At 42.3% G+C, this 14,032-nt stretch overlaps 1 protein-coding gene across 4 annotated transcripts in view; it reads right to left on the bottom strand.

The window, feature by feature from the left end:
- Positions 1-94: 94 nt before the first annotated feature.
- The window catches only part of MTUS1 (microtubule associated scaffold protein 1), a 159,916-nt gene continuing 145,978 nt past the window's right edge, over positions 95-14,032 (bottom strand). For all 4 annotated transcript variants that reach the window (XM_079909039.1, XM_079909038.1, XM_079909041.1 and 1 more), the window contains 7 exons: positions 11,939-12,153; positions 10,393-10,498; positions 8,889-8,962; positions 8,639-8,734; positions 5,794-5,910; positions 3,163-3,260; positions 95-2,619 (listed from right to left, as the gene is read on the bottom strand). In XM_079909039.1, coding sequence (XP_079765165.1) covers positions 2,406-2,619; positions 3,163-3,260; positions 5,794-5,910; positions 8,639-8,734; positions 8,889-8,962; positions 10,393-10,498; positions 11,939-12,153 — 920 coding nt within the window. In that variant the 3' untranslated portion in view covers positions 95-2,405. The remainder of the gene's footprint in view (positions 2,620-3,162; positions 3,261-5,793; positions 5,911-8,638; positions 8,735-8,888; positions 8,963-10,392; positions 10,499-11,938; positions 12,154-14,032) is intronic.

Raw genomic sequence — 14,032 nt, forward strand, 5'->3', positions numbered from 1 at the left:
AGGAAGATTCAACTTTGTTTAGGCTTTTTTTTTTTCCCATCTTCAAAAATATTTAGACTGTAGCTGTTCCAATTTTCTTACCTTATACAGCAGAACTTATTATTAAAACCAGTAAAAATTTATTTCTCAAATACACACAGCTTTGAATTTAGAAAAGAAAAGCTCTAAGTCTAGCTCTGTGAGCCAAATTTCAGCCCATGACCAGTTTTGTGGTTGCACTGGAAATTCCTGGGAAATAGGTTAAGAAGGAGACACGATGTCAATTCCTGTGCCGCTATAAACTGGGTAACACTTTGGAGGGTGAAGTATGTCAGAGGATGCAATTCTTCTATTGAATATTCCAGCATTATTTATTTGATCAAAGTAAAATACTTTCCATCACTACAAACTGAGCACAACTACAGTTGTTTACACATCCGTATTTTTATGACGTGCCAACATTTTGCATCCTAAGTGATAACATTTGGTTTGAAGATAATTTTACAGTTCCGTGTTTTGTTTCCTATCTTCTCTCCTGTTGTCTCCCATTCTCTGAAGACATTTTATATTAACTGTGTAAGGATCATTTCCCCAGACACCTAAATGGCATGGAGCACAGCAGGGAACAGCACGAGATTGACCATGTGCAGGGAAAGGATGGCAAACCCAACTTTGGCTAAGGACATTGAGAACAACTTGGAAAGGTGAGCAGAGAGATTCCAGGAGGTGGCAGTGAACCTATGTTCCCATTTATCAGAAACAAATGTGGAAGGTTACACACATAATCAACGGTTGGAGGTTAAAAACTTCAGACACAATCACTAGTAAAACAAAAACTAACAAAAAACCATGCATCATGAATATCAATCTGCTTTGTAGTGTATACGTAAATGTCAACTCAAAGGTCCACCTCTAGTAGCCTGAATCTGTTCTTACTATAGCGCTTATCTGTACAGCCATCGAACATCAGTAATGCTGATTAGTAAATACAGCACAAGCTTGACACATGCAGGGAGAAAGAAAAAAGCCACAGTTCTTCCTTCCACCTCCCCCAAAGTCTCAGAAGTGGGGGAGGTAATAAGTGAAGTTTTGAAAGGAAATTGAAATGCAAATTGAGAAGAACTGTACAAGCCACATTCTTCTCTCATCAGCTGGTCATTCTGCTACCTTCCCAAGGACAGAAGGACTCCTCAAAGGTACGTGGAAGTTTAGCATTATCTCCAGAGACTGTTTTGTTCTATTATCAAGGTGCTCACGTTCCTCCATAAGCATTGAGTCCTATCTTTCTTAGTTCTGCAAGCCAATGACTCCTTTTCATTCTTTAATCTCTCTAGGATTTCCCAAAATTTATACTGTCGGATCCAGGCCTTGGTTTATTTGGAAAGTGGTTCAGCACCTTGAAGATGAGCTGGCTCTGGAAAAGCACATTCCTTGTCCCAGAGAAAAAGTAGGAAGGAGGTAGAAGGTTTGCTTTTGTGGCTCTGGATGGGGGAGAAAGGAGAGGGGGGAATGGGGATAGTGGGAGAGAAGCAGCCAGTTGAAATCACTGAGGATAGCTCAGATCAAGATAAAAATAAGGCAGAAAGCAATCCATGGGTACTGCCCTTTCTTTATACACATTTTTTTAAAAGCAAAATTAGGGTTCTACCTTGGCTCATAGCCTGAGAAAATGGGTTGTAGTATTTTACGTCCACATGGGTAAGTTTAAAAAGTCTAGCTAGTTTCAACTGACATGGCTGAACACTGAAAGGCTGCCAACAAGTTACTCTGAAAGGATGCAAAGCATGAACAGACGTGGGCAAGTCAGAGCTCTTTCTGTCTCTCCCTCTCCCCCCCATGGCAAAGGGCTGAGCAGGGTTGGTGGTAAAGAATTCTAGTTCTAGCAACTACTGCTCTTTCTTCTATGGCTTTTGCAGAGATGCATACACTGACTATTTAATTAGCACATCTCTAGACAGACTCAGCAAAGGAGGCAGCATCAGACACATGACACTCGGTTACATCCACTTCATTCACACATCCCCAGTCAGACCAAAATGTAAATCACAAGAAGGTGTCTGTGGTGAAGAACGTTACAAAGGTTATATAAATCTTTATCTTAACAGGCCCCTGAGAGTTTTCCCCTTTATGCGTAGGTGAAAAAGGCAACGAACAAGATCTTCTCGTTCCGTAAGTGCTTTGTGCAACAGCGTCCACGTAGATCCATTCCGACAGCATCGTTTGGGGAGGAGTCTCCTGGACCGAGTCGGACGTCTTCCTCCAGAGTTCTGGTCTTGTCTGGAAGGGGCCGGTTCGGGCCATGACTTTCCAGTTCTAGGACAGGCTGTGCGTGTCAGCGAAGGTGGCTCCAGCCCCGCCCCCTGCCCCCACGATTGTGGGTGGGTCAGTACTGCAGAAACGCAGTCTGTCTCCAGCTCCCAGGAAGGTCATCTGGGCGAGATGCTGGGGCTGGGGAAGGAGCCGGAGTTCCGCGGCGACTGGAAGGGGATGGCGGGTGACGTGGGGGACCTCTTGGGGCTGCACAGGTCCCCGTTGTGCAGCTTCCACAGCAGCTCCTCGTTCTCCATGGAGAGGCGCTTGTTGACTTTGGACTCCTTCTCCAGTGACTCCTGCAAGACGGCCTGCTCTGTGGAAAGTTGCCTGGAAGACAAAAAAAAAAAGCCAGAAATCCTGTGACTCTGATTGCTTCTTTCTTTTTTTTAAAGGTTGAAAAAAATCTTACTATTTTAAATTTGAGAGCCCCAAATGATCTCTTTGGAATAAAAGGAGCTACCGTGCATGGGTACTGGGCTGGCAGAGAAACCCAGGAAGTGTGACCTAGAGCCAAAGAAAAAGCTGCACTTTGGGGCAATTTCATAGTAGGGTGAGTGACGCTCCCTCAGCTATACTGCATGTCTTAAGACCCTCCTATGTGTGGGGCTGTTTCCTGTTTGGTCTTGTGGTGGTCCTTCTCTGAAAGGGAAGGGAAGGCTTGCCCGCTGAGGACTCAGCCTTATGGTCCAGGCCACTGTGGTAAAGGCACTAAATGCTACAATCGTATTTTTCCAGATAGAAATCAGAACCTCGTTAACTACCCGCTTCTGTTGCATTTCCAGGAGGGGCATGGGTGGAGTGTGGTGAGAAAGTAACACTCGATGTTTCAGGAAGGGAGGAGCTCGGGGAAAATAGGAGTTTTATTTTTACCTTGAAATTGCCATGTGCTTGTCCATCCGAGCTTTTAATTCTTCATTCTCCTGCTGGAATCGCTTCAGTTTGTCCACCAGTGCTGTGTTGTTGTCCACCTTGGTGTCAACAAGAGGACCAATATTTATACATTAAAAATTACATAAAGCCCCTTATTTCCCTAAGGTACCTTCCTGACACCGGCACACACTGGAGAGATTTCATCGGGAAAGTTTAATGGTATGTTGACTGTCTCGACACTGATGCACTGCAAAAAGAATCTACTGCAGCAAAACAGAGCACGTGGATATTACTTTTTAAAGGTATGCCAGGCCACTTGAAAATGGACAAACCCAGGGGGTTAGTGATTTGTTCAAGTTCACATTGTTTCAGAATTCCCAAGAATTGGTGCCCTGCCTTCGGCAACCCTCGGGGGCTGTGCCTCTTTCAGGTTCAAGGTGATAAACACTGGCTACCTAGCGGCCGTTTTCTTTATCAGAGGCACCGCAGCTTCTTACGGTAAATTCTGAAAGAAAAAAAAAATCCCACGTTTGATGAAAATTCAGTTCGTGGCAATGTTTAATATGACTTTAATCATGGTCTCCCGGTTACTCTTCAGCACTTACCTCCGAGTGGTCACATAAGGCAATCCACAAAGCTCTATAGAGCCTTAAAATCAACAAGTGACACTACAGAAAGCATTCCTCCTTGGTTGAACTAAAGATACGTTTGTTTGCCTAGGGCTTGCCCAGGCTAAACTTTCAAGGAAAACAAGCTGATCAGTTGAGAGAGTGAAGGATAAAAGCCCAGAAGACGTTGAATCAGTTAACACGATGAACTGCCAGTTACATCCCTGCTTAGTTTCTAAAGGTAAGATTTGATTACTTGCTCGGAGGCAACATCACAGCTCTAAGTCCCTGTCACTGCTGCCCGTGACTAGGCTTTTAGTTTGCAGTCCTACTGTTCTTAACATCTTATTATCCAGAAAAAGCTTAGGACAAGCCAACCAAGTGAAATATCCAAAACAAATGTGACTAGCGTGTAAGAAAAAGGGGGCATTGGAATTTCCAGGAAGTATAAGGGAATTCAAGATAAAAACACGAGGTGGGAAAATCTGGAATTAAAGACTGTGGGTAGGAATTAGCCTTAAAATATTAATCTCATCCAATTCCTCATTTTACTGGAGAGGAAACTAGCCCTGGAATTTCACTCTTAGAGCTAATTATCAGCAGAGCTAGTTTTTACACTGAGAAAGCCTCCTTGCTTTCTAAGTGGCTTATTTTCAATAAAGGCCTGGAGCTTACAAATAAACAAGGTAACAGTGGGTTTACCTGTCTGTCCTTGGATTAACCCCTTCTTCTGCATATACACCATGCCATGCTGACTAATCTCTTGGGCGTGGCAAGGGACAGAAATACTTGTGGATCAGCAAAGATCAAGACCTATGAGTAATTTTACAGCAGAGCCTGTTCTTACTGCACATGATGGTTTGAAGAGTTTTGATGTGTGCGTGGCATATAGGGCAACCAATCATTAACAGGATTACCTGAGTCACTGTTGATGGCCACATTGGCAGTCATGAGACCTGATACAACAGGATGACCTTTGGGCAGGAACTGGTGTATATACTAGGTTGGGCCCATTAATAGACCATGAGTTCTTTCCTTCCTTTACAAAAACAAAACTTCCTGGTCATTCAAAGTGCCCATCTATCCACCTGGGGGCTTAGCTCTTACCTCCCTTGATAGGTAATAGTCTCTAGAAGAAAACCAAACACCAAAAACCAAACAAACTAATGCTGAGTGACTTCCATGCTCCCTACTGTCCAGGGCTGGTTTGGGTTTGAATTGAGGTACTTACTCAACACTGAGTTGCCCATAATTAGGGGGAGAAGGGACAAAGCAGTGCGAGGGGCCTGGCACAGTCAAAAGTGGTGTACGAAGTACAGCACTGGCTGGGAACACCTATGCTGCCACGGCAAACCCTGCAGGCTTGGCTAGACTCCTGGCTCTTAGCAGTCATGTTCCAGGGCTGGACCAAGGCTCACAGGGCACTGGGCTCACTGCTCACACATGCAGTCCTGGATGGACTCGTCACATGCTAACGTCCGTTCTGCCCTAAAGGCCGTAAATTAAACTTTATTCATATTTTGCATAGTGCTGGCTACTTGTACAACCAGATTAATTTTATAAAAGGGCAATTCTTTTATCACAGTCTAATTCACATGAAGCAAGATGAAGAATTTAGATAGCAAGATTCAATTGCTCTGATGGAATTAATTTATGTACTCAACAGTTTTGAGCAAAAGAAACCCACCCAGAGGTGGTAGTGTATTAAAGGACAGCTTTTACATTATTTAAAAATTCTTCTTATGCAGGTGGATATTCCCAGACCACTGAAACGGGAGACACTCGCGAGTTGTCATTTTTCCAAACACTGAATGCTACCTTTTATACATTCCTTGAAAAAAATGTTCTAGAAGGTAGCAATGAATAAGCCTTAAGCTGACATGGAAAAGAAGATTTAACCTCTTCTACCTCTCCTATGTTTCCTATCTTTAAATAGCAATTAAGACAATGCCACAGGTCTAGTTCAGAGGCCAGTTCCTGTGCCTCAGGTATTACCCCGTTTAAGGTTCTGAATGAAATGTACCAGTTTCTCCATTTTCATTAACTTGATGTCCTGTTGGTGCAGCTTCTCATTCTTGATGTCTAAAACAGCTTTCAGGCTTTCTAACTCTTGCTCCAGATACATGATCTGAGGGTTTTTCTGGAAAACACACAGCAGGATATGGCTGTGACTGATCATTTAACACAATCACATGGTTCAAACTCTTAATATAAAGACATTTGATTAGATTTAGAAATTAAACAAGTAGCAAGAGACATCAACCTTCTTACGGCAGTTTCAAAGAAAGGTGAAAAGAAGGGTTAAGACATCTTTAACTTCAAAGTCTTTGGTCTTAAGAATGAAATAAAACATTTCACATTTGAAAACAAACACTTCACTCACGTATCAGTAACTTCACATGGAAAAAACATTGGTAGCACCAAATATTTTACTGGAAGTAAGATAAAAACCACAGCTTACAACACAAAACAGAACTCTGGCTAGAGAGTACGCAATTCCAAGTCCTGGCCAGGTGTCTGGGGGGAGAAAGGGAACAATAGTTCTCTCTATCCAAAGTCAGTAACTCATGAGGAATGAACAGGCAGCGTGTTTATTGGGCTCTCTGGAAAACGAGGAATGGCAATCACGTGCTGAGTCTTTTGGACGTTCGCTATGACGGGACTAGGTTAGCCTGGCCGTACTTCTAGAGCAGGATTAACACCCCATCATTTTGTGACACCCGAACACCTACATGGCATAGAGCACGTGCACTGCGAAAATTCTATTCAAGATAAACACTATGTAAGGGGAGATCATCCTCTGAGAGCACGAGACCAGGGTGGATTCCCCAACTCCTTGCTTTAATTATTGAAATTCAAGTGAACCTTCCAAAATGCACGACACAAGTTAAAGGCACAAAATCTATTGATCTGGTGTTCAGCGAGGGAATGTCTCAGACAAGAGTCAGTGGTGTCGATCATCAAACCTATCCTCCTGGACAGTGGTTAACGCTCTGGAGCAACCCTTAGGGAGAATCAGGGAAGGTGCCCTTGGGGATCACTTAAACGCCTCACTTCGCAGAAGGAGACAATTGCACAGCTCAAGCGACCTACCTGCTCAGGGCCCAAAAGTGCTGGGGTGGGGACCAACCCCCGATCCTCAACTCCAGGGCTCTTCCAGAAACTTCCTACATTTCATATACTATTATCCTTTTACACATGATTTTTTTAAACGATGAAGAGAGCAAATCCCATGTTGCTGATTTTTAAAGTCAGAGTGCATGCAGCCTCGTTCCCACTGCACCTTTCCTACTTCTCTGCCACCTGGCCCTTTCTCCCTCACTCTCATACACGCTCTTTTCCCACAACCTGGGCAGGCTTAGGTGGGGTAAGGCATGAGATAGTCCTGCTTTCCTCAACCTGTTTCCCTTCTGAACTTTTTCAGGAGCTGCTGCAGGATCAGGAAGCTCTTTAAAAGCGTTCCCTGAACCACTCATAAGATTTACACCCTGCGTGTGAAGTCTACAGATTTCTTTTGCAATCGAATTTTTCTAAGAATCTTCCAGAATAAATAGCTTTGAAATTTCATTGAATAGGATCTCATCCACTTGCATTCAAATGTCTAGAGGGTCTCTCAATGACATATCAGCAGAAGAGCTCACTGAGGGACCCAGGTACTTCGAGAGTTGCGACACGTCTTAAGTGGCACAAAAGCTCTGCTTCTGCAGCCCCAGACACAAATACATGGAATGAAAAGACAGAAGCAGCACCCCCACCCCGCAAAAAAAAAAAGTTGGGGGGATGCAGAGGAGTAAGAATACAAGTTGCAGGAGAAAGTTGAGTTTACCAGAGAAATCTGTAGTTTTCAAAAGTGAGGACGATGGTGCAGTGGTTAAGAATCCGCCTTCCAATGCAGGGGACATGGGTTCGATCCCTGGTATGGGTTCGATCCCTGGTCCAGGAAGATCCCGCATGCCACGGAGCAACTAAGCCTGTGTGCTTAGCCCACAACTACTGAGCCCGCATGCCACAACTACTGAAGCCTGTGCGCCTAGAGCCCGTGCTCCGCAACAAGAGACGCCACCGCAATGAGAAGGCCGCGCACGGCAAGGAAGAGTAGCCCCTGCTCGCCGCAACTAGAGAAAGCCAGCGTACAGCAACTAAGACCCAACACAGCCATCCATAAATAAATAACTTTTAAAAAGTGAGGATTATCCATACAATGAAATATTGTTCAGCCATAAAAAGGAATGAAATGTCTGTACCTGCTACAATATGCACGAACCTTGAGAACATGAGCTGAGGGAAAGAAGCTGACACAAAAAGCTGCATATAGCACAATTTCATGTCAATGAAATCTCTAGAACAGGTACATGGATAGAAACAGAAAGGAGACTGGTGATCCCGTAGGGCTAGGGAGTTTGGGGGGGAAATGGGGAATGACTGCTGAAGGGTACAGGGTGTCTTTTGGGGGCGGGTGATAAAAGTGTTCTGTAATTAGATCCTAGTGACCAAGGTATAACTTGTGAACTGCTGAATTGTATATTTTAGAAGGGTGAATATCGTGGTATGTAAATTATATAGCAAGTTAATTAAAAAATGAAGTCTTTACATAAAACCCTGACCCTAATTGATAGTTTTCCTGTCTTCCTATAGGTATTAGCTTAGATCACTTGCAATATATTGGATTTCAGCTGTTATGTCAGTTTTTAGAATTAAAAAGACACCAGTAACCAAAGCAGCCACTTTATACAGTTTAAAAATCATACTGCAAGATATGAAAGATTCCAAACCCATAGTTTCTCTAGCTGCTGAACACTTAACTGACTCTAAAAGACAGCTAAGCAGAAGAAAAATTCATTAGTGATGGGGGAGCATATGCAACTTACTAAATTTGCTTTCTCTCTTGATATTCTTTTTTGTTCTTCTGATTTCAACTTTTCATTTAAAGTGTCATTTTCACTCTTCAAACCACTGATTTGTTTCTAAAACACAAACAGTGAAATGTGGAACGTAAGTAAACAAGCGGGCACCAGAAACACTGCAAATGTGCACAGAAACGTACCCAAACCATACAAGCGTCAAGAATGCTGATGGGAGGGTGGGCAGGAGCGGTGGTGGTGGTTGAGATTTACCGACCTCTAGTGACTCCTGCTTCTCGTAAAGCAAATCCTCAAGTGATTTCTTTTCCATTTCATGGCTTTTCTTGATCTCTGGAAGTGATATTTTTTTGAGTCAATAACATCCTACGAGATCACTGTATTCTACAGTCATTATAGCACATGGATGCAACAGTTGATTAGGAGGCGCTGCGCCTACATTACTTTATATTTGTATGGCACTGTTGTAGAAATTAAACGACTTGTTCTCAAATTAGCCCATGAGGTGAGTAGGGCAGATAATTCCTATTTTATAAATGAGAATACAGAGGCCCAGAGAAGCCAAAAGACCTCAGGGAACAAAGAGCACACCTGGGGGCAATGGGGATGGGGGCGGTCAAACACTGGCCTTCAGACTCCTGGTCAGGAGGCCCTGTGCTCTGTTCCAGTTGCCCTTCACGAACCAAACAGAAGTCTCAAATTAAACCCATCTCCAGCAGGAAGGAAGAAAAACAATGTTTACCCAACATCTACCCTGGGCCAGTCACTTTTACATGTTCTCATCTCTGACCTCACACAACAAGTCTGTTTTTCTGATGAGAAGGCCCCTGACAAAGTTCACAGGGTCAGTTCTCACCACGTGTCCATATGTTTCTCTGTAGATGCAATGGGTTCGGTGTAACGACTTCAGCTACATGGGCACTTATCTTCTGTAAAAAATGGCTTCTTATTCTTTTCCTTTAATTTCAACCCTTCCAATCACGATGAAGTAATAAAACACATCTTTTTATTCAACAAATGCCATCTACATTTCACAGCAGTGCTGGTGTGAAGTGCCTGGCATGGACCCTTCACCATGGTCAGGATATAAACTGACACTTTCCACCTTCCCAGGATCTGGAGTGGTCAAGCACAACTATTACCAAAAGGGCCTTGAAGTTCCTTAAAAGTTCATTCTAGTTCCTAAAAGGGGGACTTCCCTGACGGCGCAATGGTTAAGAATCTGCCTGCCAATGCAGGGGACACGGGTTCAAGCCCTGTTCCGGGAAGATCCCACATGCTACAGAGCAACTGAGCCCGTGCACCACAACTACTGAGCCTGCGCTCTAGAGCCCGTGAGCCACAACTACTGGGCCTGTGTGCCACAACTACTGAGCCCATGCACCTAGAGCCCGTGCCCCGCAACAAGAGAGGCCACCGCAGGGAAAAGCCCGCACACTGCAACAAAGAGTAGCCCCTGCTCGCCGCAACCAGAGAAGGCCCAGCAGTCATGAAGACCCAACAAAGCCAAAAAATAAATTAAAAAAAAAAACCCAAATCTATATTTCCTAAAAGGCTGGCATTTATAACAAACTATTATTTGCATCCTTAGGGGAAAGGGGATCTCCTCACAATGAACAGTGCAAAAAGAAACCAAAAAACACTCCAAACGGAATACCACAGGGTATTCTCTAGAGGGGCAAGTTTTGAATCATTTCCGTTTTAAAACATATCACGCGGTTCCACTAGCTTTTATTCTATTTCAATAGAAAAAGCATCCTTGCCTGAAAGGGAGGCTTCATAGGCCTTCTTTAGCAAGTCTATTTTCTCTGAGTGGCTTGCTTCAATTTCCAACTTTGAGGTTTCATGGGCAGCACTTAAGTTGTCAAACTATAAGAAAAAAACCAAAACAAAACAATAGTTTATCAATAAAAAGTCCTAAGGTGAATAATAAGCAGCAGCATTAGGAAATCTGACACATGAGCTTGCATTCAAGTCTAAGGCCTACCAGACACAAGTAAAGAACCACCCAACTGGGGTTTGCCAGTCCCTATGCTCCAGTCCACCATGCCTCAGGAACACAACACGCAGCTCTCCAGGGTTCATGGATGGAAAGGGCTGAGTCCACCATACGGAACGAGGATACCTTCCATGGTGACAGGACCATGTAAGCTCTACAGCTGTCATGTTGGCCTCTATATTCTCGGTCCCTAGCACGTGCCTGGCATATATTGGCACTGTGTAAATATCAGCTAAATGAAAAACTGATTTTAAATGGGAACAAGGAAATTAAAGAGGTTTAGGATATACCATTAAGGGAAAAATACGAGGTATTAAACAAGAGCCATTTTAAAAAAGAAGAAGAAATGCAAGCCAATGTTTTAGCAGCACCAGAATGTTTGCAAAGGGATTATTTCTAGGTAGTAGGATAAAGGGATGTTTTATTTTTTTAAATATATCCAAAAAGAAACAAAAACACTAATTTGAAAAGATACATGCACCCCAATGTTCACAGCATTATTTATAATGGTCAACATATGGAAACAACCTAAATGTCCATCAACAGATGAATGGATAAAGAAAATGTGATACACTCTCTATATATACACACACACATATATAGGTATGTGTGCGTGTGTGTGTATATATATATATATATATATATGGACCACTACTCAGCCATAAAAAAGAATGACATTATCCATTTGCAGCAAAATGGAGAGCCATGATGCTAAGTGAAATAAGACAGAGAAAGACAAATACTGTATGATATCACTTATACGTGGAATTTAAAAAATACAACAAACTAGTGAACATAACAAAAAAGAAGCAGACTCACAGATATAGAGAACAAACTAGTAGTTACCAGTGTGGAGAGGGAAGGGGGAGGGGCAAGATAGAGGTAGAGGAGTAAGAGGTACAAACTATTAGGTATAAAACAAGCTAGAAGGATATTGTACAACACGGGGAGCACAGCCAATAGTTTATAATAACTATAAATAGAGATAATCTTTAAAAATTGTGAATCACTATACTGTACACCTGTAACATATAATCTTGTACAGCTATACTTCAATTAAAAAAATTTTTTAAAGGGTTGTTTTAAATTTTATCTTTTTTTCTTCTGCTCTTTCACTCAACATATGTACATTGCTTTGATCATAAAAAATTTAATTTAAAAAACTTTTCATTTATTTAAAATTTAAAGAAGTTCATCAAGAGATGTCCAACAAAGAGAAGGTCATCAAAGCAAGGCCATCATCAGACAACAGTCATAATTCAAATTAATAGCCACGGCCAAGCACATGCACAGGTTCTAAAAGCACAGACCTGCTCCTGTAACTGAGTTTTGTACTTCTCTGCTTCTTCGATGTAGATATTCTGAAGCTTTTCACACTCCCCGGTGTAAAATTCTTTAAGCCGATTCTCCAGCTCTGTTAGATCAGTCTGGTGCTGCTGGTTTAGCTTCTGGACAAATCCTTCATAAGCTATTTGCAACTCATTCCTGGCTTTTTCTAACTTCTCACAGGTGGTTGAAGCAGTGACTGAAAAGAGATGGAAAAAGAAAAGGGAAAATGACACTTAACCTGCTAAATGTCCTCAATTCATAACATTCACACACAGATGTGATGACTCTGGAAGCATAAACAAAGGGCTCTCAGAGTACTCGAATCTCTCAGGACCAGATTTTCAAACATAATAGTATAGAAATGAACGATAAAAGGGAATGAGAGGAAATGGTCTCTGGCAGCAAAAAGCCAACTGTCTATCAAGCAGTAAGAGAAGTCCTTGAGCAGAGCCAGGTTCCCAAGTGAAGAGCACCCTTTCACATGGTGACCAATCAGTGCAGGGGCTGTAACGAGAGGAGGCTCTGATTGGCCGAGGCGTCTCTAAGGCGGGCCAGCCACTAGAGGAGGCAGCCGAGATGTAGCAGGAGCGGGTAAGACCAGAGAGAAGCAATAAATAGACGTTAAGCTTGTATGCAGTTGGAGCCAATTTAAACTCATTACTTCAAAAATATAGTAATAAAAACAAAATACTAGAATATACTGAACACAAATCACCAGAACATAAAAACTTTAGGAAAAATACATTGAGAAGCTACAATACAATGTAAATATACTGAAAGGTTAACATTTTTAAAAGGCAAAGTAATTTGATAAACATAAAATCAGAGCATCCTAACTCTTCACTACCACTACCAAAACCAGAAGTACTAACAATACCTTGCAGAGCTTGCACATAAACACATACCCACACAGACTATAATCAATCCTGAAAGAAATGGGAGAATATATATGCAAATGAAGCAACCGACAAGGGATTAATCTCTAAAATATACAAACAGCTCATGCAGCTCAATATCAAAAGTACCCAAATAACCCAATCAAAAAATGGGCGGAAGGGGACTTCCCTGGTGGCGCAGTGGTTAAGAATCTGCCTGCCAATGCAGGGGACACGGGTTTGACCCCCGGTCTGGGAAGATCCCACATGCCTTGGAGCAACTAAGCCCGTGAGCCACAACTACTGAGCCTGTGTGCTGCAACTACTGAAGCCCATGCGCCTAGAGCCCAGGCTCTGCAACGAGAAGCCACCGCAATGAGAAGCACACGAAGCGCAACAAAGAGTAGCCCCCACTCACAGCAACTGAAGAAAGCCCGTGCGCAGCAATGAAGACCCAAGGCAGCCAAAAATACAATAAATTAATTTAAAAAAAAAACCTAAATATAGAACTACCATATGACCCAGTAATCCCACTCCTGGGCATATACCTGGAGAAAACCACCATTCAAAAAGATACATGCACCCCAATGTTCATTGCAGCACTATTTACAATAGCCAGGTCATGGAAGCAACCTAAGTGTCCATCGACAGATGAATGGATAAAGAAGATGTGGTACATATATACAATGGAATATTACTCAGCAATAAAAAAGGATGATATAATGCCATCTGCAGCAACATGGATGGACCTAGAGATTGTCATAGTGAAGTAAGTCAAACACAGAAAGATAAATATCATATGATATCGCTTATATGTGGAATGTAAAAAAAAATGGGTACAAATGAACTTACAAAATAGAAGTAGAGTCACAGATGTAGAAAACAAATCTATGGTTATCGGGATGGTGGGGGAGGGATAAATTGGGAGATTGGGACTGACATACACACACTACTATATATAAAATAGGTAACTAATAAGAACCTGCTGTATAGCACAGGGGCCTCTACTCAATACTCTGGAATGGCCTACATGGGAAAAGAATCTAAAGAAGAGTGGATATATGTATATATATAACTGATTCACTTTGCTGTACATCAGAAACTAACACAACATTGTAAATCAACTATATGCCATAAAAATTTTTTAAAAATCCTGAAAGAGTTCTATCATTTCTTGGGAAGCCTGACTTTGGACTTTTG

This window comes from Stenella coeruleoalba (genome assembly GCF_951394435.1).
Source record: "Stenella coeruleoalba genome assembly, chromosome: 21".
Classification (NCBI taxonomy): domain Eukaryota; kingdom Metazoa; phylum Chordata; class Mammalia; order Artiodactyla; family Delphinidae; genus Stenella; species Stenella coeruleoalba.